The 19599-nt window shown below is 37.5% G+C and overlaps 1 protein-coding gene across 2 annotated transcripts in view; it reads left to right on the top strand.

Annotated features, from left to right (window-relative positions):
- The window catches only part of Slc44a1 (solute carrier family 44 member 1), a 134187-nt gene that overhangs the window by 101556 nt on the left and 13032 nt on the right, over positions 1 to 19599 (top strand). For both annotated transcript variants that reach the window (XM_047525647.1, XM_047525646.1), the window contains exons 7-13: positions 1078 to 1167; positions 4019 to 4158; positions 5704 to 5890; positions 6920 to 7085; positions 7830 to 7986; positions 9366 to 9449; positions 18207 to 18344. In XM_047525647.1, coding sequence (XP_047381603.1) covers positions 1078 to 1167; positions 4019 to 4158; positions 5704 to 5890; positions 6920 to 7085; positions 7830 to 7986; positions 9366 to 9449; positions 18207 to 18344 — 962 coding nt within the window. The remainder of the gene's footprint in view (positions 1 to 1077; positions 1168 to 4018; positions 4159 to 5703; positions 5891 to 6919; positions 7086 to 7829; positions 7987 to 9365; positions 9450 to 18206; positions 18345 to 19599) is intronic.

Genomic DNA, 19599 nt, shown 5'->3' with positions numbered 1-19599 from the left:
AAGGGCTCCCATCTGTTTTTCGTTCCTGTACATTTATTACAAAAGTGAGTACCTTAATAATATTCCTAGACAGAGATCCTAATCGTTTATTTGACTTTCCAAATGGCCCAAAGAGGCTTGATTATTAGACTATATAAAAATTACTTGGTTTCTAAAACAGCTGAATTCAAACCAAAAATAAAATCCAAACCTTAAAAATAGTGACAATAATTTTGTGAAACCATTAGAACTCCATTTTTTATAAGTATGATCATCTTTTGAGACTTAATATAATGTAAACAAAAAATACCTTTGCTCATTTGTTTGTAGATCATTAGATCATTAAAGATATACATATTATTATTCCAGAAATATATTTCCTTTGCAAGGTTTAAATCCTCCCTTTCTTTTTTGAGAATTCTACCCATGATTTTAGCACATTGGGATTTTGGAACAGATAAAGGTATTGGCTAAGTAACTCAAACTAAACTTTGCTCATTTTTGAGGACAAGCTTTTTAATCAGTTGAGAAATGAGGTTAGAGGGATTTTGGTCTCAGTAGGCTTCAGGATATTATCCTATAGGGTCATATTCTCCCTTGGAGTTCTGGAGTTAAACATAAAATTCCAGATGAAGATGAAATGCCATCTAGTGTTGACTGACCATCAGAGAAGTTGGTCCTAAAATGCACACATCACTCAAGGCAGTATAGCACTAACTTAACTGATCTCTGTCTACATGTGGTAATTTTTCTTGTCACCAACATGACATGTCATTCTCTACACTTTGTGTGCTGGCATGTATGTTTGCATGTCTGATGTTTTCCTTCTGGTGAGTCCACAACAGTCTTGTGCTGTTTTTGAGTCACCATGTGCATTTGCATGTATTCCTTTCTGTAGTTTATAAACCCACACAGTTAGGTGCCTTTGGTTTCAAATGATGCTATTTAAGTGGTATAAGTAGCAAATTGTGGTTGTGAACTAGTCAATAGCAACAAATTATTTCCCTGGGGAAAAAAAACAACAATTGAAGAGGCTTCTCTTTATATTCTATGTTTTCAAGTAATATTCTATGTGTTCTCTGTTTATCTTCCCTGCAGTTCTATCAATGATTTTGATGGTGATAATCAGGTATATATCAAGAGTACTTGTGTGGATCTTAACAATTCTGGTCATACTGGGGTCACTTGGTAAGTTATTTGTTTTATTGTTTTCATGGTACCTCACTCATTCCATGATAGCAAATCGAAATATAAAGAAGAAAATTGAAATTTTATTTTTATGTGCAATAATAGCTCCTCCTTAAAGTATGTCTATTTTGCTTTAAGAATTTCATAACTATATTCCCCTCCTCTTTTCACCACTGTTACCATTTAAAGTCCAGAACTTTCTCCTATGTATGTTTATGTACATATATGTGTACACACATGCACACAAATGCACACATCATTCAGATAAAAAATTTTAGCTGAATATGAAACTCAAACTTTTAGTAAAGATATCTGCCCTCATTTAATTTATAATTCTAACTGATATCTTTCATTTTACTATTGTTATCTGTTTTATGTTTTCCTGAAATTTTTGCTTTCTTATTTTATTTTCTCTATCTTTGCTATATGACTGTGTTTTCTCTAACTTCACCTTTGCTTTTGATGATATATTTTATATTTTTATATTTTTATATTTTTTCTTCTATGATTGGTAATATATGCTTCTAGAAAAATACTCTGTAATCAAGCAATCTATGATTACTAAAAGCTGAAATGGCACATGTTGAGTTTTCACTTGCCTTTTTAAAATTTAGCATAAACTTTTCTTCCTTTTATCCTCCACTCCCTTCTACTCACGCCCACTTTTTAGTCTTGTCAAATAATCTGAGCTTTTGTATTCAGGTCATTATTAAAGTTAAAATATTATTTTCACATTTTTTATCTTAAAAAAAGTATAAATGTTTGCATTGAAAATTTTTGAAAGTATATTTATATTTAAGCTTTCTTGGACTAGTTTTAGAAACTTCTGGTCCTGTCTTCATACACCTTCATTCTTGGATTCTTAATTTTGGTTCATCTTTATAGTGACTGGAATTCAAGTAAGCTTTTCATGAAGGACCTATGGACTATATATTTTCTCAGTTCTTGCTTATCTAAAATTGCCTTTTCCTTCACGTGTGAAATTTGACTCACACTATAAGTTTGACTCACTATAAGTTCTGTCCGTGGCTTCTTAAAATGAAGATCTGAATTTCATTGTTCCAATTTTATTTTATTTGTATTTCTTCCATCTCTACCACATTTGGTTTCATTTCAGTTTATAGCTGTAGTATCTAAATTCTGTGTTTACATGAATAGATTTTGTAATAAATCTAAATTTTGAATCAAAAGTTCTGCCACTTCCTACATATGTGACATTTGGCACATCCTTTAACTTTACTAGATTTCAGTTTTATCATTTGTAGAGTTAATAATAACATCTTAACAGTGTTGTGATTAAATAAGGTCATAACCATAAAGAGATTAGCTGAGCTAATCTAACACAAATCTAAGTGCTTAGTGCATGATGTCTCCATGACTGTAGTGAACAATGTCCCTGTCCTCCTTGACATTATCATCATTATCTCATGTTTTCCTTGAACTTCAGCTTTTCCCGTAACTTTTTATTCCTGTTTATAGAGAACACATTTTCTTCCATTTTTTGAATATGTTACATAGTTTTCCAGACAATTTTCTTGTATCTGCAGGATTTCAGAGGGAAGAAATGTTTTTCACAGACTCCTGGTTGTTTTGGATTCTTTATATCTTCAAGACAAAAAAAGTTCATGCTGGTATTTGGCAACAGGACATGGGCTTTCCCTTTGACCTATTAATTATTTATGTGAATCCAGATGTAGGACAGGTTGATGTGCACGAAGCTTAACCCAGTTTTTTGTATATCTTTGGCATTTGTCTTATCCAACCTATGTTCACAGCTCTGCTCTGAATTTTCATTTTTTACTGTGGCCCACTAGGCCTTACAGGGGACCCACTGCTGCCTCTGCCCACATCTCTACCACTTTCCTCCTTGACACTGGGGATGTCACAGTGGTCAAATCCTTTGTCTATACTAGCCATGGTCCCACCTCAGCATCCTAGAACTTTGCTTGACACATTTTTCCCTTGGATAGTTTCATAGATTGCGCGCTCTCTCTCACTCAGGCTTCAGGTCTCTTGCTCAGACATCACCTTCCCAGTGAGGCCTTGCTTACCAATGTTATATAAAATTGCAGTGCCTTCTCAACCCAAGCACTATTCTTCTTACCAGGTTTTTTCCTTAGACTCCAGTATACTGTGTTTTTACTTGTTTCCTTATTTTTTGTTTCCCTGATACAATATAAGCTCATGAGCAATGAGAGTGGAGATTTGGTTTTATTTACTGCTCCATCCCCAGATAGAACAGTAGTTGCTTTAGGTTCTCAAAAATGTCTGCAGAATGGATTGAATGATGGTATGTAATCCAGCTCTCTTATATGGAATGGGCTTGCCTCCCCCTTCAGTCTGGTTCTCTGATCTATGAGACAGTATTAGAGATGAAATGCTTATCCCTAACTCCCACTGCTATCAAATATTTCCTGTCTTTGCTTCTATCTTTGGTGAGAACTATTCCTTTGATCTTCATTTATTCGTTGTACAAACATGGACACAGAATCAATGGTATGATTCTGTATCAGCACTAGGCACCAGGGTTACCATTTCCTCTTAGAGGTGTCTGTTAACTGGCTCTCTCGCAGCTTCAAAGTCAATGATAAATATATTTGAAGATAGTTTATTTGATACACTAGAGGATTTGGAAGTGCTTAATGTGAAGGGCAATAATGGAATAATTGGTATTTCCCTAAAGCTGGCAAAAAGTGAGCCATATATCTTCCTGTAAAACGGTTTACCACAGTGCCAGTCCCATGATGATATGCAAGAAAGGTTCAGAAAATTGAGGATTTATGTCACATATTTTCTTGTGCTTATTATTGCAAAAACAGTTGTTTTGTTTTGTTTCGTTTTTTATCTCCAGGTGGCACAGGTGTACTGTGGTGGCTGTATGCAAAACAAAGAAGGTCTCCCAAAGAAACTGTTATTCCTGAACAGCTTCAGATAGCTGAAGACAATCTTCGGGCGCTCCTCATCTACGCCATTTCAGCTACAGTGTTCACCGTGAGTACAGGCTCAGGTGTATCTTTCAGTTCTATTTTTAATAGCAGGTGATCATTAATGAAGCAGAAGCTCACCTCTGGCCTTTGCAGTCCTAACCCTGATCTCCATTAGATGAAACCTCTGTCACACAGTATACAAAATGCTTTCAGGTCCGCTGGAGCCTTCCTTAATTAAAGAGTGCTCTTTTGATCAACATTTTCCTCTATCCTGTCTGCTTTTTGAGAGATTTCCACCTGGAATTTTTACATTATCATTTCCTAAGAACATATTAATTATTGTCATAAGATATTGTCTAAAAACCAATTCTCTTAATGGTAGAGAAGTATGTTGAAAATTGTTATCACTCCATTTACTTGTTCATGAATTGTTTTCCCATTTTTTTCCCTTTCAAATCTATCTTTTAATGATGTATAATATATCACAAATATAGGTCAGATTCACTGCTCAGGTATTACACAGTAAAAATTGAATTATCGTATGGTTAAGTAATACTAATATCTCTAATTCACTGTTACCTCCTTTCTTTTTTTTCTTTTTTTTTTGGTAATTTTAAAATTTATTTTTTTAATAATTTATTTATTTTGATTCATTGTACACAAATGGGGTACAACTGTTGTTTCTCTGGTTGTACATGAAGTACATTTGTGTAATCATACATGTACATAGCTGTTACCTCCTTTCTGAAGAAAGATGGAGAAAAATCTGTCCATTCCTAGGAGCAATACCAAGCATTTTGTGAGCATCAAAAACAAAAAACAAAGCCAACACAGAATTATTGTACCAAAAGATACTTGGTAATAATGCTCCAAGTAAAGTTCTGTGTGCTAGCTACTAGGGGGAGGGTGTGGGGAGAGGGAGAAGGAAAAGGTGAATCTGCCCGGACCCCACTCTTAAGGTGCTCTTGGTTCAGTAACAGAGATGAGATACAAATAAATACCTCTTTTTTTTTTTTTTTTTTTCTTTTTTAGGTACTGGGATCCAACCCAGTAGTGCTCAACCACTCAACCACATCCCCAGCCCTGTTTTTAATATTTTATTAGAGACGGGGTCTCACTGAGTTACCAAGTGCCTTACTAAGTTGCTGAGGCTGGCTTTGAACTTGCAATCCTCCTGCCTCAGCCTCCCCAGCCTCTGGGATTACAGGCATGGGCCACTGTGGCCAGCTCTACCATGCTTTTAAAGTGATAGCATATTGTCCTTTCCCCCTTTCTCAAAGTGACAAGAATGTACCTATTCAAATGGGTCTCATTCTGACTGATGAATAAAGCATTTTGATGGTAGTAAGTGGTAAAGGGAAAGGTGGAGGAACTTGGATTTAATAAATTGAGAAATTCTCTGTGGTTCGCTTTGAATAATACATAACCATAATACAATTAGGAGCCATTAATACTATAAGAGAGATGCCAACTTAAAGTATTCTTGGGATTCAGAAAATGATACATCCAGGTTTGGGTCTGAAGGATTGAATTAAACATTTCCACCACTTTCCATTTGTTTCCATTGCAGGACAGTAACTGGACCTTTCCCTCCCTTCTCCCCACTCAGGTGATCTTGTTCCTGATAATGCTGGTTATGCGCAAGCGTGTTGCTCTCACCATCGCCTTGTTCCACGTGGCTGGCAAGGTCTTCATTCACCTGCCCCTGCTAGTCTTCCAGCCCTTTTGGACTTTCTTTGCTCTTGTCTTGTTTTGGGTGTACTGGATCATGACACTTCTTTTTCTTGGCACCACCGGTAAGAAGATGTGTTGTTTCTTTCTCTTAGCAATAAATCTAATTTGCATTCAAATATTCTAAAACATCAAATTGAGCTGGGGCTATAACTCAGTGATGGAGCACTTCCCTTGCGTATGTCAGGCCCTGGGGATTCAATCCCCAGCATCACACACACACACAATCAGATAACTCTTGGCAAGTTTGCTGTTAAAGGTCCAGTAACCATCAGATCTAGCAGTGGTATTGGCTCTTCCATAACCTACTTCCTGTTCATGATTTTTAGAGCATCCTAGCAGTGTGGGTCTAGACCAGGTAAGGCATGAAATTGTAGCCTAATTTTGAGGTGCTTGAGGATTTGAAGTGAGTTCTGTATTGACTCAGATATCTGGATCCATTCTGAAATGAACCAATGAGTGCAGCATCTCTCTGGAGTTACTTCAAAGCCCAGTTAGTACCAAAGACCAACTTACTTTTTGGGATTTCCTAGTTTGGAAATACCCTGAATGTAACTAGGGCTCCTGCAGATGATACAGTTCATTCATCATTACGCTCTCTGACTTGCTGGTAGCTTTATTCAATATCAAAGGCTAAGTGTACATGGAATTAATTGTGAGGATAATAAACTTGTGTGCAACTTCTTTTTCATTCATCACAAAGAATATAATCTTAATTTTTAAACTTAGTTAATAACTTAGATCTATAATTACTGGAGAAGTCCTAGCTCTGAAAAACACTGAAGTGTTTGAAAATTCTTGCCTAAATAAATTCAAGACAGTGTAATAAATAAGAACTATATTCAGATAAATCAACATTGAAAAGCTTTATATGGTACCGTTAAGGAAACCAAAATGCATAATTGTATGTTTAATTTCACACCTTTTTAAGGGATTGTTGCTTTGTCTCCTAATGAAATAGCAGTAAGAGCATGAAGTTTGGGGATGAGGGCTAGGGATCTTTTGTTGGAAATGAGATGGACTTGTATTGAATAGCCACATTTCTTGGTTTGTACTTTATGTGCCACTTCTTTCCTTCCTTGACATTTTCCTAGGCAGCGCTGTTCAGAATGAACAAGGCTTCGTGGAGTTCAGAATTTCCGGGCCTCTGCAGTACATGTGGTGGTATCACGTGGTGGGCCTGATTTGGATCAGTGAATTTATTCTAGCATGTCAGCAAATGACTGTGGCAGGAGCTGTGGTGACATACTATTTTACTAGGTGAGAGTTTGTACGTGTTGGAAAACTCAGTTTCATCTAAGCGCTCACGTCTGCGGTGGGGAGGAAAAGGGAACAGGACTGAGGCTGGTGACTTTCACTTCTTTAAAAAAAAATAGCTGGAAATGAATGTGGGAGTGTTGTTGCTGATAATTATGGGAGGTGAGAAAGTAGGAGGCTATTATTTTATTCTTTGCCCTTTTCTATAATTGTCTTAGTTTATCAGAATAGCAGGTCATGATATAATTTACTAAAAGAGTAAACTTTGTAATAGTACCAAATGTCCTTCTGCTTTATATAAATATCCACCAAAGGACTTGTAATTTGTTTGGGTCAGAAGAAGTGTTGTGAGTCCCCTTTGCTGACTTCAGAGCTAAGTATTAAAGCTATAGTCTTCATAGTTTTTTTATTAAAATGAGATACCATATCTGTGTTAAAAATCTTTTTAAATTCCATTTTCTGATTATATAAATAACTCCTTCAGTATCCATTAATAAAAGCTCTGAGAGAACAGTTTTATTTAACTTAAAGTCATAGAGCATAAGATCCACATAAAACTAGCATAGAGAAATGAAACATTAATTTTACGTGATGCATCAGTAGCATTTGCATTAGTAAAATGTTACTTTGCAATTTTGTCATAAAGCTGGAATAAGAATAATGAACTGCACTGAACTTTAAACCATGCTTGTGTTTTCTTCCTGGTCCCAGCCTTGTTTTAATTCTTTTTGGTCACTTTTAAAATAGGGATAAAAGGAACTTGCCATTTACACCTATTCTGGCATCAGTGAATCGCCTTATCCGTTATCACCTGGGTACTGTGGCAAAAGGATCTTTCATTATTACATTAGTCAAAATTCCACGAATGATCCTTATGTACATTCACAGTCAACTGAAAGGAAAGGTAAGGGGAAAATGTTCTCTCCCTGGGCACATGCCATACTTCAGTTCCACAGTTTAAGCACCCAACAATGCTAAATGCAAAGTTGTGTGTGAATGTTTTCTTCGGTCTCACACAGTGGAATCCTGTTCTTCCTCCTCGTCTCCCTTCATGCGTTCTGTATGCTCTGGCAAAATTCATTGAATCACTGGTCTCCAGTAATGTGCTGTGCTTCTCTTGTGTTGACTTACACACCTTCCTCCTTAGATCTTCTTCCCTATACTTTTTTTTTTTTTGGTACCAGGAACTGAACTCAGGGCCATTCAACAACTGAGCCACATCCCAGCCCTCTTTTTATTTATTTATTTATTTATTTGAGACCACATCTCGCTACGTTGCTTAGGGCCTTGCAAAGTTGCTGAGACTGGCTTTGAACTTGGAATTCTCCTGATTTAGCCTCCCAAGCTGCTGGGATTACGGGTCCTGTTTTTCTTTTTAATTTTATTTTATGAGGTACTGTGTGATGCTTTGATACATTTACACATTGTGCGATAAGCATGTCCTCATGTTTAACATACCTGTCACCTCATATGTTTGTTGTATCTTCGTAGTAAGAACTTTCAAAATCATCTCTTCTAGCTGTTTTGAAATATCCCGTATGGTATTGTTGACTGTAGTCTTCCTGCTACACAATAGAACACTAGAAGTTGCTCCTCCTATCCAACAGTAATTTTGTACCCACTGATCAACTCTACTAGAAGGAAACAGGAAATGCTCCATGGCATTGGTTGGGGCAAGAATTTGTTAGATAAAGCCCCAGAAGCAAAAATTGATAATTGGGATTATCCCAAACCACAAAGCTTCTGCACAGCAAAGAAAACAGAATAGAATGAAGAGACAGCCTACAGAATAGAATAAAATATTTGCAAACTGTACATCTGACAGTGGGTTAATATCCAGACTATATAAGGAATTCCCTATATTTACTATGAGAATAACATGCAATTCAACAGTTTTGTTCAAATACCATCTCTTCCTGGAAACCTTCCTGATTCTTCCCATCTCCCATGCAATAGTCTCTCTCTCTCCATTTTCCACTATTACACTTAGTATTTTTATCATATTCTTGTTCTAACCTCTTATGTTTAGCATTTTCTTCTCCTAGTAGATTGTAAGTCCCTGACTGGTCTTCTATACCTCACTGTGTCATACATGAAGTGAGGACTACATAAATGTTGATCAAAAACAATGCAGCCATTATGTTTTAAAGAAGAAAAGGGTGGATGTGGAGGCTTTGAAGTTAGTTTATAATATTTAAATTTATTTTTCTAACATTTGAAGTGTTCTATATGATGGTTTGGTTATTTTGTTTTTTAATTATTTCACTTTTTTCCCCTGTCCAGGAAAATGCCTGTGCACGATGTATACTGAAGTCTTGCATTTGTTGCCTTTGGTGTCTTGAAAAGTGCCTAAATTATTTAAATCAGGTAAAATATTTTAAATCTTTCACTTTTAAAAGTAGGTTGTTTCTGCCCCCAAGATTAAAAAATTGAACTTAACTGAAAGATGTTTTTTTTGTGTGTGTGGTATTATATTGTACATTGTGCCTTGATCGAGTATAGACATACTTGAATCCTGTTCTTTTTTAAATTAATATGTGTTCTTAACAGATTCATTATTTTATTAATCTTAATTTCATTACATGAGTAAAACATCATTAGGTTTTTTTCTGATGAGACATTCACATCTTTTTAAAATTTTATCTGAGAATCTTTCCACTCTGTTATTCTTGAATTATTTTAGATGTTGTTTGAAAGCTTTAGTTTAGTGTAAAGCTATTGTGACATTTGTTTCTTTTTTGCAATTATCTACTGTCATTCAAAAACCAGTATGCTGTCTGTGTTGCTCCTTTATTTTATTTATTTATTTATTTATTTTTTGGTTCAACTGCTAAGCACTGTGCCAGAGAAATATTATCAAAGGAAGTGCTGTTTCTAAGGTTGTCTGGAGGAATTGATACTTATGAGATAATAGTTCTTGGGAGAGTAGGTTGACTCTCTGTCTTTCTATATTTGAGCATGTAGGATTAGTTGTGGAATACCTACCCGCCCCCCACCCTCTCTCTCCTTCTCTCTCTCTCCCTCCCACCCACCCTCCCTCTCTCTTCCTTTCCCATTCCCTAAAGATCAATTCTAATGTATTTATGCCCTTATCTAATAGGCCAAAGGCAAAATTGACTTTCTCACCATTTACCTCTAATGATCAGCTTTCCCACCACTTAGCTCTAGCATTACACTTTCCATTCACTCCAGGATAGCTGAACGGATGACAGTATTGAGCATGCCTGGTATTGAGCATGCCTGGGCTTTGCTTTATTGGGCTCTATGGTTAATACAGGAAAATAGGTATGGCATTTGTAGCTGAATACATACTTTCCTGATTATAATATTCCCTATGGATGTATAAGAGTTTGGAAGTTTACTTTAAAATAACTAGTAACACCTATAACAACCTGAAAAAAATATTATTTGAAATTTGGTTTGAAGTTAAGTTTATCCTTATCAAAAAGTTGACGTACTCACTAAACATCATTATCATAACATTTTGTACCTATCTTTTCCTCAGAGAGAGAAGACAAGCCCTGCCTCCTAAGCTCAGTTCCTGCCACCTTTCCCAGGCACCCTTTGCTTTTTCAGTATCCCAGATGTACCTGGAATGACTTCCTTCCTACAACTGACCAGCTCCCACTGAGCTTCTGCCTTAGCACTGCCTCCCTCCCGGAAGCTTTCCCTCATCAGCCAACCCCATCACAGCTTCCAAGGCACCAGTTCAACCTCGTGAAAACACTAAGAAATTGGAATTGTGTGTTCCTTGTTTATGGTCACTTTAGACTTTCATCTCCTTAAAGGCAGGGATCTTATTTTTCTTTGTCTTCCCAGAAACTAGCACAATTCCTGGTGCACAATAGATGGTCTTTGTTTTCTGAATGAATTATGAATTTTACTAGTGAATATTTGGTTTCAAAAAGATTTAACAAGGTGATGCAAAACTACAAATAAGCAGCTCAAAAGGAGATATGCAGTTAAACTGAAGGAAGTAAACATAACGTCAATATAGTCAGTAACCAGGTGAAAGAAATTTTGTTGCCAGCATATCTCTAAGCTAACAGTTAGTCACTGGCAGTACTGTGGTCTTAAGAGGCTGGTCTTTCCTATACCAGATTTGTCCATTTTGGATCTTTGTTTCGTTGGTATGGTGTCTGAGGTTCAAAAGGAAGCATTAAAATAGTAATCAAACAGGCGAGCGGTGGTTTAGGGAGAATTCTGAACTCAGTAGTTCCACAGGGGAATGTGAAGTGCTACAGTGTGGGGACTGGTCATCAGCAGTGATTCATGTCTCCTGTGCTCATAAGGAAGGCTTCATTTAAAATGAGGTCAACATATTAGAAAACTTCCTGCCACGATAGGTTGAGCAAAAGAATGGGTAGAATGTTTTAAGCCTTCTTTCTATGAAATGTTTTCCAGCTGGGTGAGCATCCACCAGCTAACGTTCATTGAGTGTTTACCATGTGCCAGGCTCTGTGCCTCATGCTGTGCATGCAGCATCTCCTGTTTAGAATTGTTTTGTCTTTGGAAAATGGGTAATGAAGAGTTAATGCCCCTTCATGTTTCCTCCTGTCCTCCCTTTTGCTCTCTTTTCTGAGATCTGCATGCAACTTATCAAAAGCCTTGGGCAGGGGAAAATCCAAACACATGCAAGGCCTAGTTGAGGTAATATAATGAATGAAACAGGCCGTGTCTGAGACAGTGGCATACAGTGGAGACCGTGGTTAACTGGAGAGCTCATGTTCTGTCTAGGGAAGGCAGTCACTGCCCCCGGTCTTACAGACTGTGGTAATGTGAGAACTTATAGACAATTTCTTTCTTTTCCTAATTTTTTAAGAATTCCGTATGTCTGTGTTTTGCCTCCTGCAATTAAAATATTGATAATTAAACTCTGAGTGCACCAGGGTAAATAGACCTTAGAGCTATACCATATGTGTTATCCAGGGGCCAACAGTTCTCTGCCACTGCTTTAGAGAATTTACAGGATAGTAGTAAAGAGGAGTGTTGATAGGCCACGTGCTATTTATAACAGAGGTGCTAGAGTTTTGCAAACACAGAGTGAACTGTGAACTGCTCTTTGTTCTGCAGGTGTGTAATGTGACATGAAGGTGATGTTACATCTAGTCTAGCAGAATTCACTTTAGGTAGAGAGATTTTTACATACATAATGTGTTTTCTGCTGGGCACTGTATCACTCAGGCCTTGCTTTACTTTACCATTTGTAGATAGTACATTTAACATTGGATATCTGTTCTCTGACTTATGAACTCTAATTTTATAAAGATTTTGTCTACACAGTATAGAGCAGAAATTACAGAGAATGAGTTTTTAGTAGACTACACACCTGATGCCATACTAAATACCTTATATACATTATCAATTTCAAGAACTCTGTGATGCAAGCATTATTTCCTCTGTCATATAGATGAGAAAATTAAAACAAGCATCTTGTAACAGATCACATGACCTAGAGGTAGAGGAAGTTTTCAAATCCACGTTTACTTAGCTCTTTCCTTTATATCACACTGCCTCCCATGTAAGTATATCCACCTTTTTGTGCAACATAAAAATATGTACATATATATACATACAGAGAGAGTTTAGTGTCGCCGCCCGCGGCAACAATTGCGCAGGTATTTATCGGAGGGGCCTGGAAATAAACTATTTTTCCTATATTCACTAATTCATAGAGGAAGAGAGACTTTGAAAGAAAGATAGGCTTTGCTTAGAAGAAGAGAAACTTTGCTTATCAGGAAGAGAAACTTTGCTTAGAGAGAAAGTTTTAGAGAAAGAGAGATTTCTACGCTTATCAGAGATCTATTTCTTCTTAGTTTTGCTGCTTCTTCTTAAAGATGCATCCTGCATCCTGTGAACTAAGGGTGCCTCTATCTGAGGTGCTTCTTTTTAGAGGTGCTTTCTATCTGCTTACCGCTTCTTCTTCTTCCTTTCTGCTAATGGCTTCTACTCCGCTTCTTTCTGCTAGCTGCTGCTCTTACTCTCACTGCTGCTCACTGTCGTGCCCCTGCCCACCACCCGCTTATATTCCCTCCAGGAGGCGAAGGGTAGGGCCACGCCAGTTGCCATCAGGTGAGGAGCCAGCTGCCCTATCACGGCAAGGGTTAAAACGAGCAGGCCCAAGCAAGCATGCTCGGGAACACCTGTGCACACGTTGTGCGCATGGACTTAACTGAATATGGCCAGTGATAAATCACCTGAGTGAGCTTATGTCAATTAACCTCCTCACTGCCGATGTGATCAGGCGCCAGTTCTGGCTGGCACAGCCCCCAACAGTTTAGTATAGAGAATATTCAGACTTCTCAAATTTTCATGTTTTAAACTGAGACAAGTAATGAATTTAAAGAACATTTAATTAAGGTTTGTGTTTTAATTAGCTTTTTTATCACTGTGACCAAAAGACCTGACAAGAACAACTTGGGAAAGGAAAAGTTAATTTTGGCTCACAATTTCGGAGGTTCAGTCCATGGTCTGCTGATGCCATAGCTCTGGGCCCAAGGTGAGGCAGAAATCCTTGTGGAAGAGTGTGGTGGAGGAGCGCTGCTTGGTTTATGACAGTTGGGAAGCAGAGAGCTCCATTCACCAAAGACAAGATATAAACCCTGAAGGCACACCCCCACCACCTACTTCCTCCAGCTGCAACCTACAGTTACCACCAGTTAATATATATCAGTGCATTAATCCACTGATCAGATTACACCTGACATAATCTAATCATTTTACCTTTGAAAATGCTTGTGTATTCTCACACTTGAGCTTTTGGGGGATACTCCATATCTAAATGGTAACATTTTGCAAAATACTTTCAATTCTTATAACCTTTAAAAAGGTCTAAGAATTTTTTTTTAATATCTAAGAATTTAAACAAAACTTTATTAAACCTATTTCAGTCCATTTGGGCTACTCTAACAAAATACCATAAACTGAATATCTTATAAACAACAGAAATGTGTTTTTCATAGGTCAAGAAACTGAGAAGCCTAAGATCAGGGCAGTGTCTGATTTGGTGTTGTATGAGACCAATTTCCTGGGTCATAAATTCTACCTTCTAGCTATGTCCTTGCGTGGTAGAAAAGACAAGACAGATCTCTGGAGCCTCTTTTTTGAGGACATTAATCCCATTTGTTCACCTTCACCTCCCAGTGCCATCACTTTGGTAATTAACTTTCAACTTATGAACTAGGGAAGAGCTCAGGTGTTCAGAACATAGCATGGCCCTTTATCCCTGTCTCCAAATAAGGAAGGAATGTTTATAATCACCCTTTCCTCAGTTTATAAGAATCCACACATGGAATTGCCCACATTATGTTCCCTTTTCTTACCATTGCTGTCTGACTTTCCCCTCTGAAGGGAGTCATCATGTAACTATTTTCAACTTCAAGAGAATTTCTGTGTCCTTCAGTGAAGAAAGGAAAGGTGTGAAAATGTGGAAATTGTGCTCTGGGACAGGTGTCCAGCAGTCTTGATTATCTGCAGGAAGACCCCTCTGCCTTAGCAATTTTTTTTCCACATAACCATGACTTTTCCACTAAATTCTGTCATGCAAAAATACTTCCAAGGGTCACTGGGGCTCATGTATCCTTTTAAAAAGATTCCTGGATAGTGGTTGTCCTTATCTAACTTCTGGAAGTTGAGTGTTCTCAAGCCTGGGTCCTGTCTGAGCAGATCATTGATGTGGACTAAATGTTGATCTGATGCTCCTTGGAGACAGTTTAGCTCAGGTTAAGGAAGACTGAGAAAGTAGATGGACTGTCAAAACGTAGTCTGCAGAAAGCTCAGAGAAAAGTTATCAGGGAACACCACTCAGAACTTCTTGAGAACCTTAGCATGAACCCTTTCAGACTAGGAGGTATAGAAACAGAGGGAAATTTTCTTGTCCTGCTTGTAATCTATAGCACATTTTTCTTCCTGAAGAGGTCACGTTGACCTTTTTGTATCTCACACAGCTGATCTTCCTGCCTTGGGAGTAGGTGAAAGAACTAGCAAAGTAATCACCAACTTTTTTTCATTTAGGTGGAATACAGAGGTGTTGCACCAGATCTGCAGAATTAATGCCAACATGGTTAAATCCCTGTGAGGTTATCCTACCCTGAAACCCAGGGTGGAGAAATGGCATTATGGCAGCTTCTCTCCTATGCACATATAAATAGGCCACTACTCTAAAAGCAGATGGATGTGGCAGGATGGAGAGGGAAGAAAGAAGCAAAAGGAGGAATAATAATTCTCAGATGATCTCAGAAGCTTTTATAGTTTAGTTAGAAAGTGTTCGGCCCCCTGCTGAAGTCAGCTGACCAGAGATAAAAGAGAGAATGGGGTACCTCCTCTTCTCTTGTTTCTGTCTTCAGTTTCCAGGAGACTCCTGGTGAAACTGGAAAGGGCAAACAGCACAGTGAAGAATGGGTTGTTCCTCATTTGGGGTTTGGTTTAAAGAGGTTATCCCATTTCCCTGATTCTGAACATTTTAATGCTTTTTAATATTAGGAAGTATCTCAAATCAATATAAATAGCAAATATGGTAGGGTATATTCTGCCTGAAAACCTGTCACTAATAAGTGATTCATTAGACCTATGGAAAGTAAGGTGTTTCTCTTCAGGAGTTACATCCCTGATCATAGAAGAGCGCTGTCAGTTAAATTTTTGAACTTAAGAATTGTCGTGGGAGATGCTAAAAGACTAGACGTTGTGGAAGAAGTTATTAAAACTTGAAATGAGCACATGTTGTTTGTATTTTGAAAAAGATAAGAAGGTGGGCCCCCTTGTAAATGAGATTGATACTGATCTTTGACAGAACAGAGGTCAGCAGATTTTTCTCTGTAAAGGACCAGAGAGTAAATATTGTGACTTTATGGGCCACATGGCCTCTCACATCTGCTCAGTTTTTGCCTTTGTAGCCTGAAAGCAGCCATCAAGAGCATGTAAACAAATGATCGGGACTGTGTTCCAGGAAAACGCTATTTATGAAAGCAGTCAGCAGGCCAGATATGGCCTGCAGGTGGTGGTTTGACCATCCCTGCTCCAGAATAAATTGGTAAATGGGTATTTTTGTGAGTACTTAGAGAACTAGTGAGCACTGGGAACTGTTCTGTGTTCTTTGAGAATAGGTCTGGCTGGGGCAGTTCTTCTTCATGGTTTTTCAGCAGGGTTACTGTTACACAAGATCAAAAGTATAGTTTATTTTTATATCACTGAGGCATTTCACAGACTGTTTCAAAAGAAGTTTTTGTATGAGTTGGAAAAATGTGGAGCACTGCAGTTATATAGTTAACTGTTTGGTCCCTGCTATCTTTTAACTATAAGAAGCATTGGCAGATGATAATATAAAGGAGCAGGCAGTGAATGAATACTAACAGAAAACCTTGATAGTAAGATTTCTTAAAAATAGTTGCTATGTTAGCTTTTGACATAAAAAGACCTACAAATGTAATATAGTAACATTCTGATAGGGAATTACCCTAATTTATACAACTCTACTACATTTATCAAAGAATGCTGTAATTTCCTACTATTCCATTTCTGAAAAAAGTTTAAGAACCACAAGGAGAGACCTATTCAGTATGGTTCTCTTCATTTGGCCCTGAAATGTATTACATTTTTCATCAGTGAACTTTATCATATAATGACAAATTAAATTTTCAATAACTGAAACCTTATCTTCGTAAAGGTTCATAATAACCAACAAGCATACAAGTGTACAATAGAATATTCAGAAATTAAAGACTTTCTCTTCCAAGTTGCAGTGTTAAAAACTTAACACTGAATAGTATGAAGTAAACCCTCAAGTCTAGCAGTTTTCCAACAATTACAGTAGTTTGCACATACTAATCATTTAAGTCAACACTAAATCAAAAATTCCTCAAGACCAAAAGTTTTAATCATTAAGTAGTCCATACACTCTCCCTTCTTAAGACTCAGATGGATTTGATGTGATGATACTTATTTACGTTTTTTAGGACATAGCAATGCAAGTTTATTTTCAGAAAATAGAATGTCTTGCAAAAAAATGAGAGTCTGTAACCAATGGTTCAAATAGACAAGGGCTGCAGACGCAGGTGTAATTGAATGAAAGTGTATCAGTTGGGATTTGGTATTATGCAAGACAGAATGCCCAGCTCAATCCAGCCTAAGCAAGAGGACAACATATTATTATTAGCAATATATTAGCTTCTATACTCAAAAAGTTGACTAGTTTCCTGGCTTTTTGGGGGATGCAAATACTGTTACCAGGTTCAAGTACCTGGATTCTCTGTTGTGACTTCTGTGGTGTTGACTTAAGCCTCAGTTTCACACTGTGAGCTCCAGGAGCTCTTCCTGTTAGTTGGCAAAACAACTATGCCCATCAGACTCCACCCTTCAGGAGACCCATGCCTGTGGAGGAGACAGGAACCTTCTTTTTCCCAGAAACCCCAGGGATCATCTCTTTTATCTTCATTGGGTCTGACTAGCTTATGTAATGACAGCCTGACATTTGACCAGGTGGGCAGAGCACACTGATTGGCTCATATCAGTGATGGATGGCCCACACCCAGAGCTGAAGAGGGAGTCAACCCCACTTAGTCTAATTAGAAAGGACTATTTTCTCAAATGAGGCCTGGGGTCCTATTCCCAGAATGGGAAGGTATAAAAAATGCCAGGCATGAAATAGCTGTCTCCTGTAAGAGCTGTGAGAAACAAAGAGCATAGAGGAAAGCCACCCAACAGAAGGTGATGGGCATTCAGGATAATACCGCACAGCTATCTGATGCTCATACTTACCTCTGTCATTTATAAACCACCGCTGAAATGGTTTAAGTGTATCACTGATATTCATAGTCATGAACCTGACATCTAGAAAAGATTAAATTATGTTTGATTTACTAAGACTGGGAAGAGGTAAATGAATGTTAGAAAGGTTCTGTGTGTTTTAATAAATAACTTTTAAAAGGGCTGAAACTAAGCTACCTGGAAAGCTCTTTTTGTCATATTAGATTTTTCCCCAGTGTTTAATATTTCTTTGTGCTCAATCTCAATTCAAACCTCAGTGAAGCCGTGGGTTTGACTCCAAAATACTCTTATAATCTGTGTTTTAGCTATGCGACACTTAAAAAGTCAATTTATTGATGAAATACTGCATTTTCTTTTGTCCAGAATGCATATACAGCCACCGCTATCAACAGCACCAACTTCTGCACCTCAGCAAAGGATGCCTTTGTCATTCTGGTGGAGAATGCATTGCGAGTGGCTGCCATCAACACAGTGGGAGACTTCATGTTATTCCTAGGCAAGGTAAGACCAAGTGTATTGTCTGAGTAAATTTTTTGCAAAAATGTGCCTTTTAGTTTTAAAAATACCTAACCCCCCTCCACACAAAAAACCTTGCCCAACTAAAAGTATTTAATAAAAGCAAGCACTTACAAAGTCTTTAACATGCATCAGATACTTTTCTATGCTCTTTACATGTGTTTATTTAATCCTCACAACAAATTTATATGCTAAATACTGTTATTCTCATGGGGAAACAGCGACACAGTGAAGCTAAGTATCTTGCCCATGTTTCACCTTACATATTTTGAACAGTAAAGAATTCAGAGACAGTCAATGTTATGATTAAGGGTAGTATTTTGTCTGGAGCCTGATTTCTGGGCTTTAATCATCACTCTATCACTTACTAGCTATGGAGCCTGAGGCAGGTTACATAACCTCTCTGTGCCTCAGTTTGCCCATTTGTAAAATTAGGACAATAATAGAGCCAAACTTGTAGAGTTGCGAAGATTAGACTGGCTGATACATATAGAGTATCTAGGACAGTGCCCAACACGTTGTACATTTTTAGTGAATGTTAGCAATTTTTGGTGACTGTTAGCTATCATTGTTACCGTATATAAACCCTTTTAAAATAGAGCTGTTAGGGAATGAGACTTCTGCTTTCCTTAGAAGTGTCTGAGAAGAGAAAATTTATTCCATACTATTAAAATCTGCAAAATAATAAATAGCATCCATTATAATTCAATTTCATTGTACCTGTTATTTCCAACCATAAAATACTCAGAAATTTTGAAAAAAATGAGGAAACAATAAGGCTTGAAATATCTCCACTATAACCTCCTGACTCTACCATTTCTGTATATCACCTCCAGTATTATTTCATGGACTTGTTTCTGTAGTACAACAATCATAACCTTCATACCTGTCTGTCCTCCCCTTTTTACTGCACAGTATATCATATACATTTTCCATCTTGCTTTGATAATCTTCCTAGTTACTCATTATCATTATGTTCCACATTCCATCAAATGCTCTCCTTAAACCTTCTCTTACTAATGAACACTGAGGTCACCCCAGCTATTGCACTTTTAAAATGTTTTTGAAAAGGAAAAGATCTTTGGCATGGAAAAGCACAGCTCTGAGTAGTTTTGTTTTGCTTTTTGGTACCTGGGAATGAACTCAGGGGCACTTGACCACTGAGCCACATCCTCAGCCCTATTATGTATTTTATTTAGAGACAGGGTCTCACTGAATTGCTTAGCACCTTACTTTTGTT

The sequence above is a fragment of the Sciurus carolinensis genome, chromosome 14 (genome assembly GCF_902686445.1).
Source record: "Sciurus carolinensis chromosome 14, mSciCar1.2, whole genome shotgun sequence".
In the NCBI taxonomy this organism is placed as follows: Eukaryota; Metazoa; Chordata; class Mammalia; order Rodentia; family Sciuridae; genus Sciurus; species Sciurus carolinensis.
This window is presented reverse-complemented; position numbering and strand designations above follow the sequence as displayed.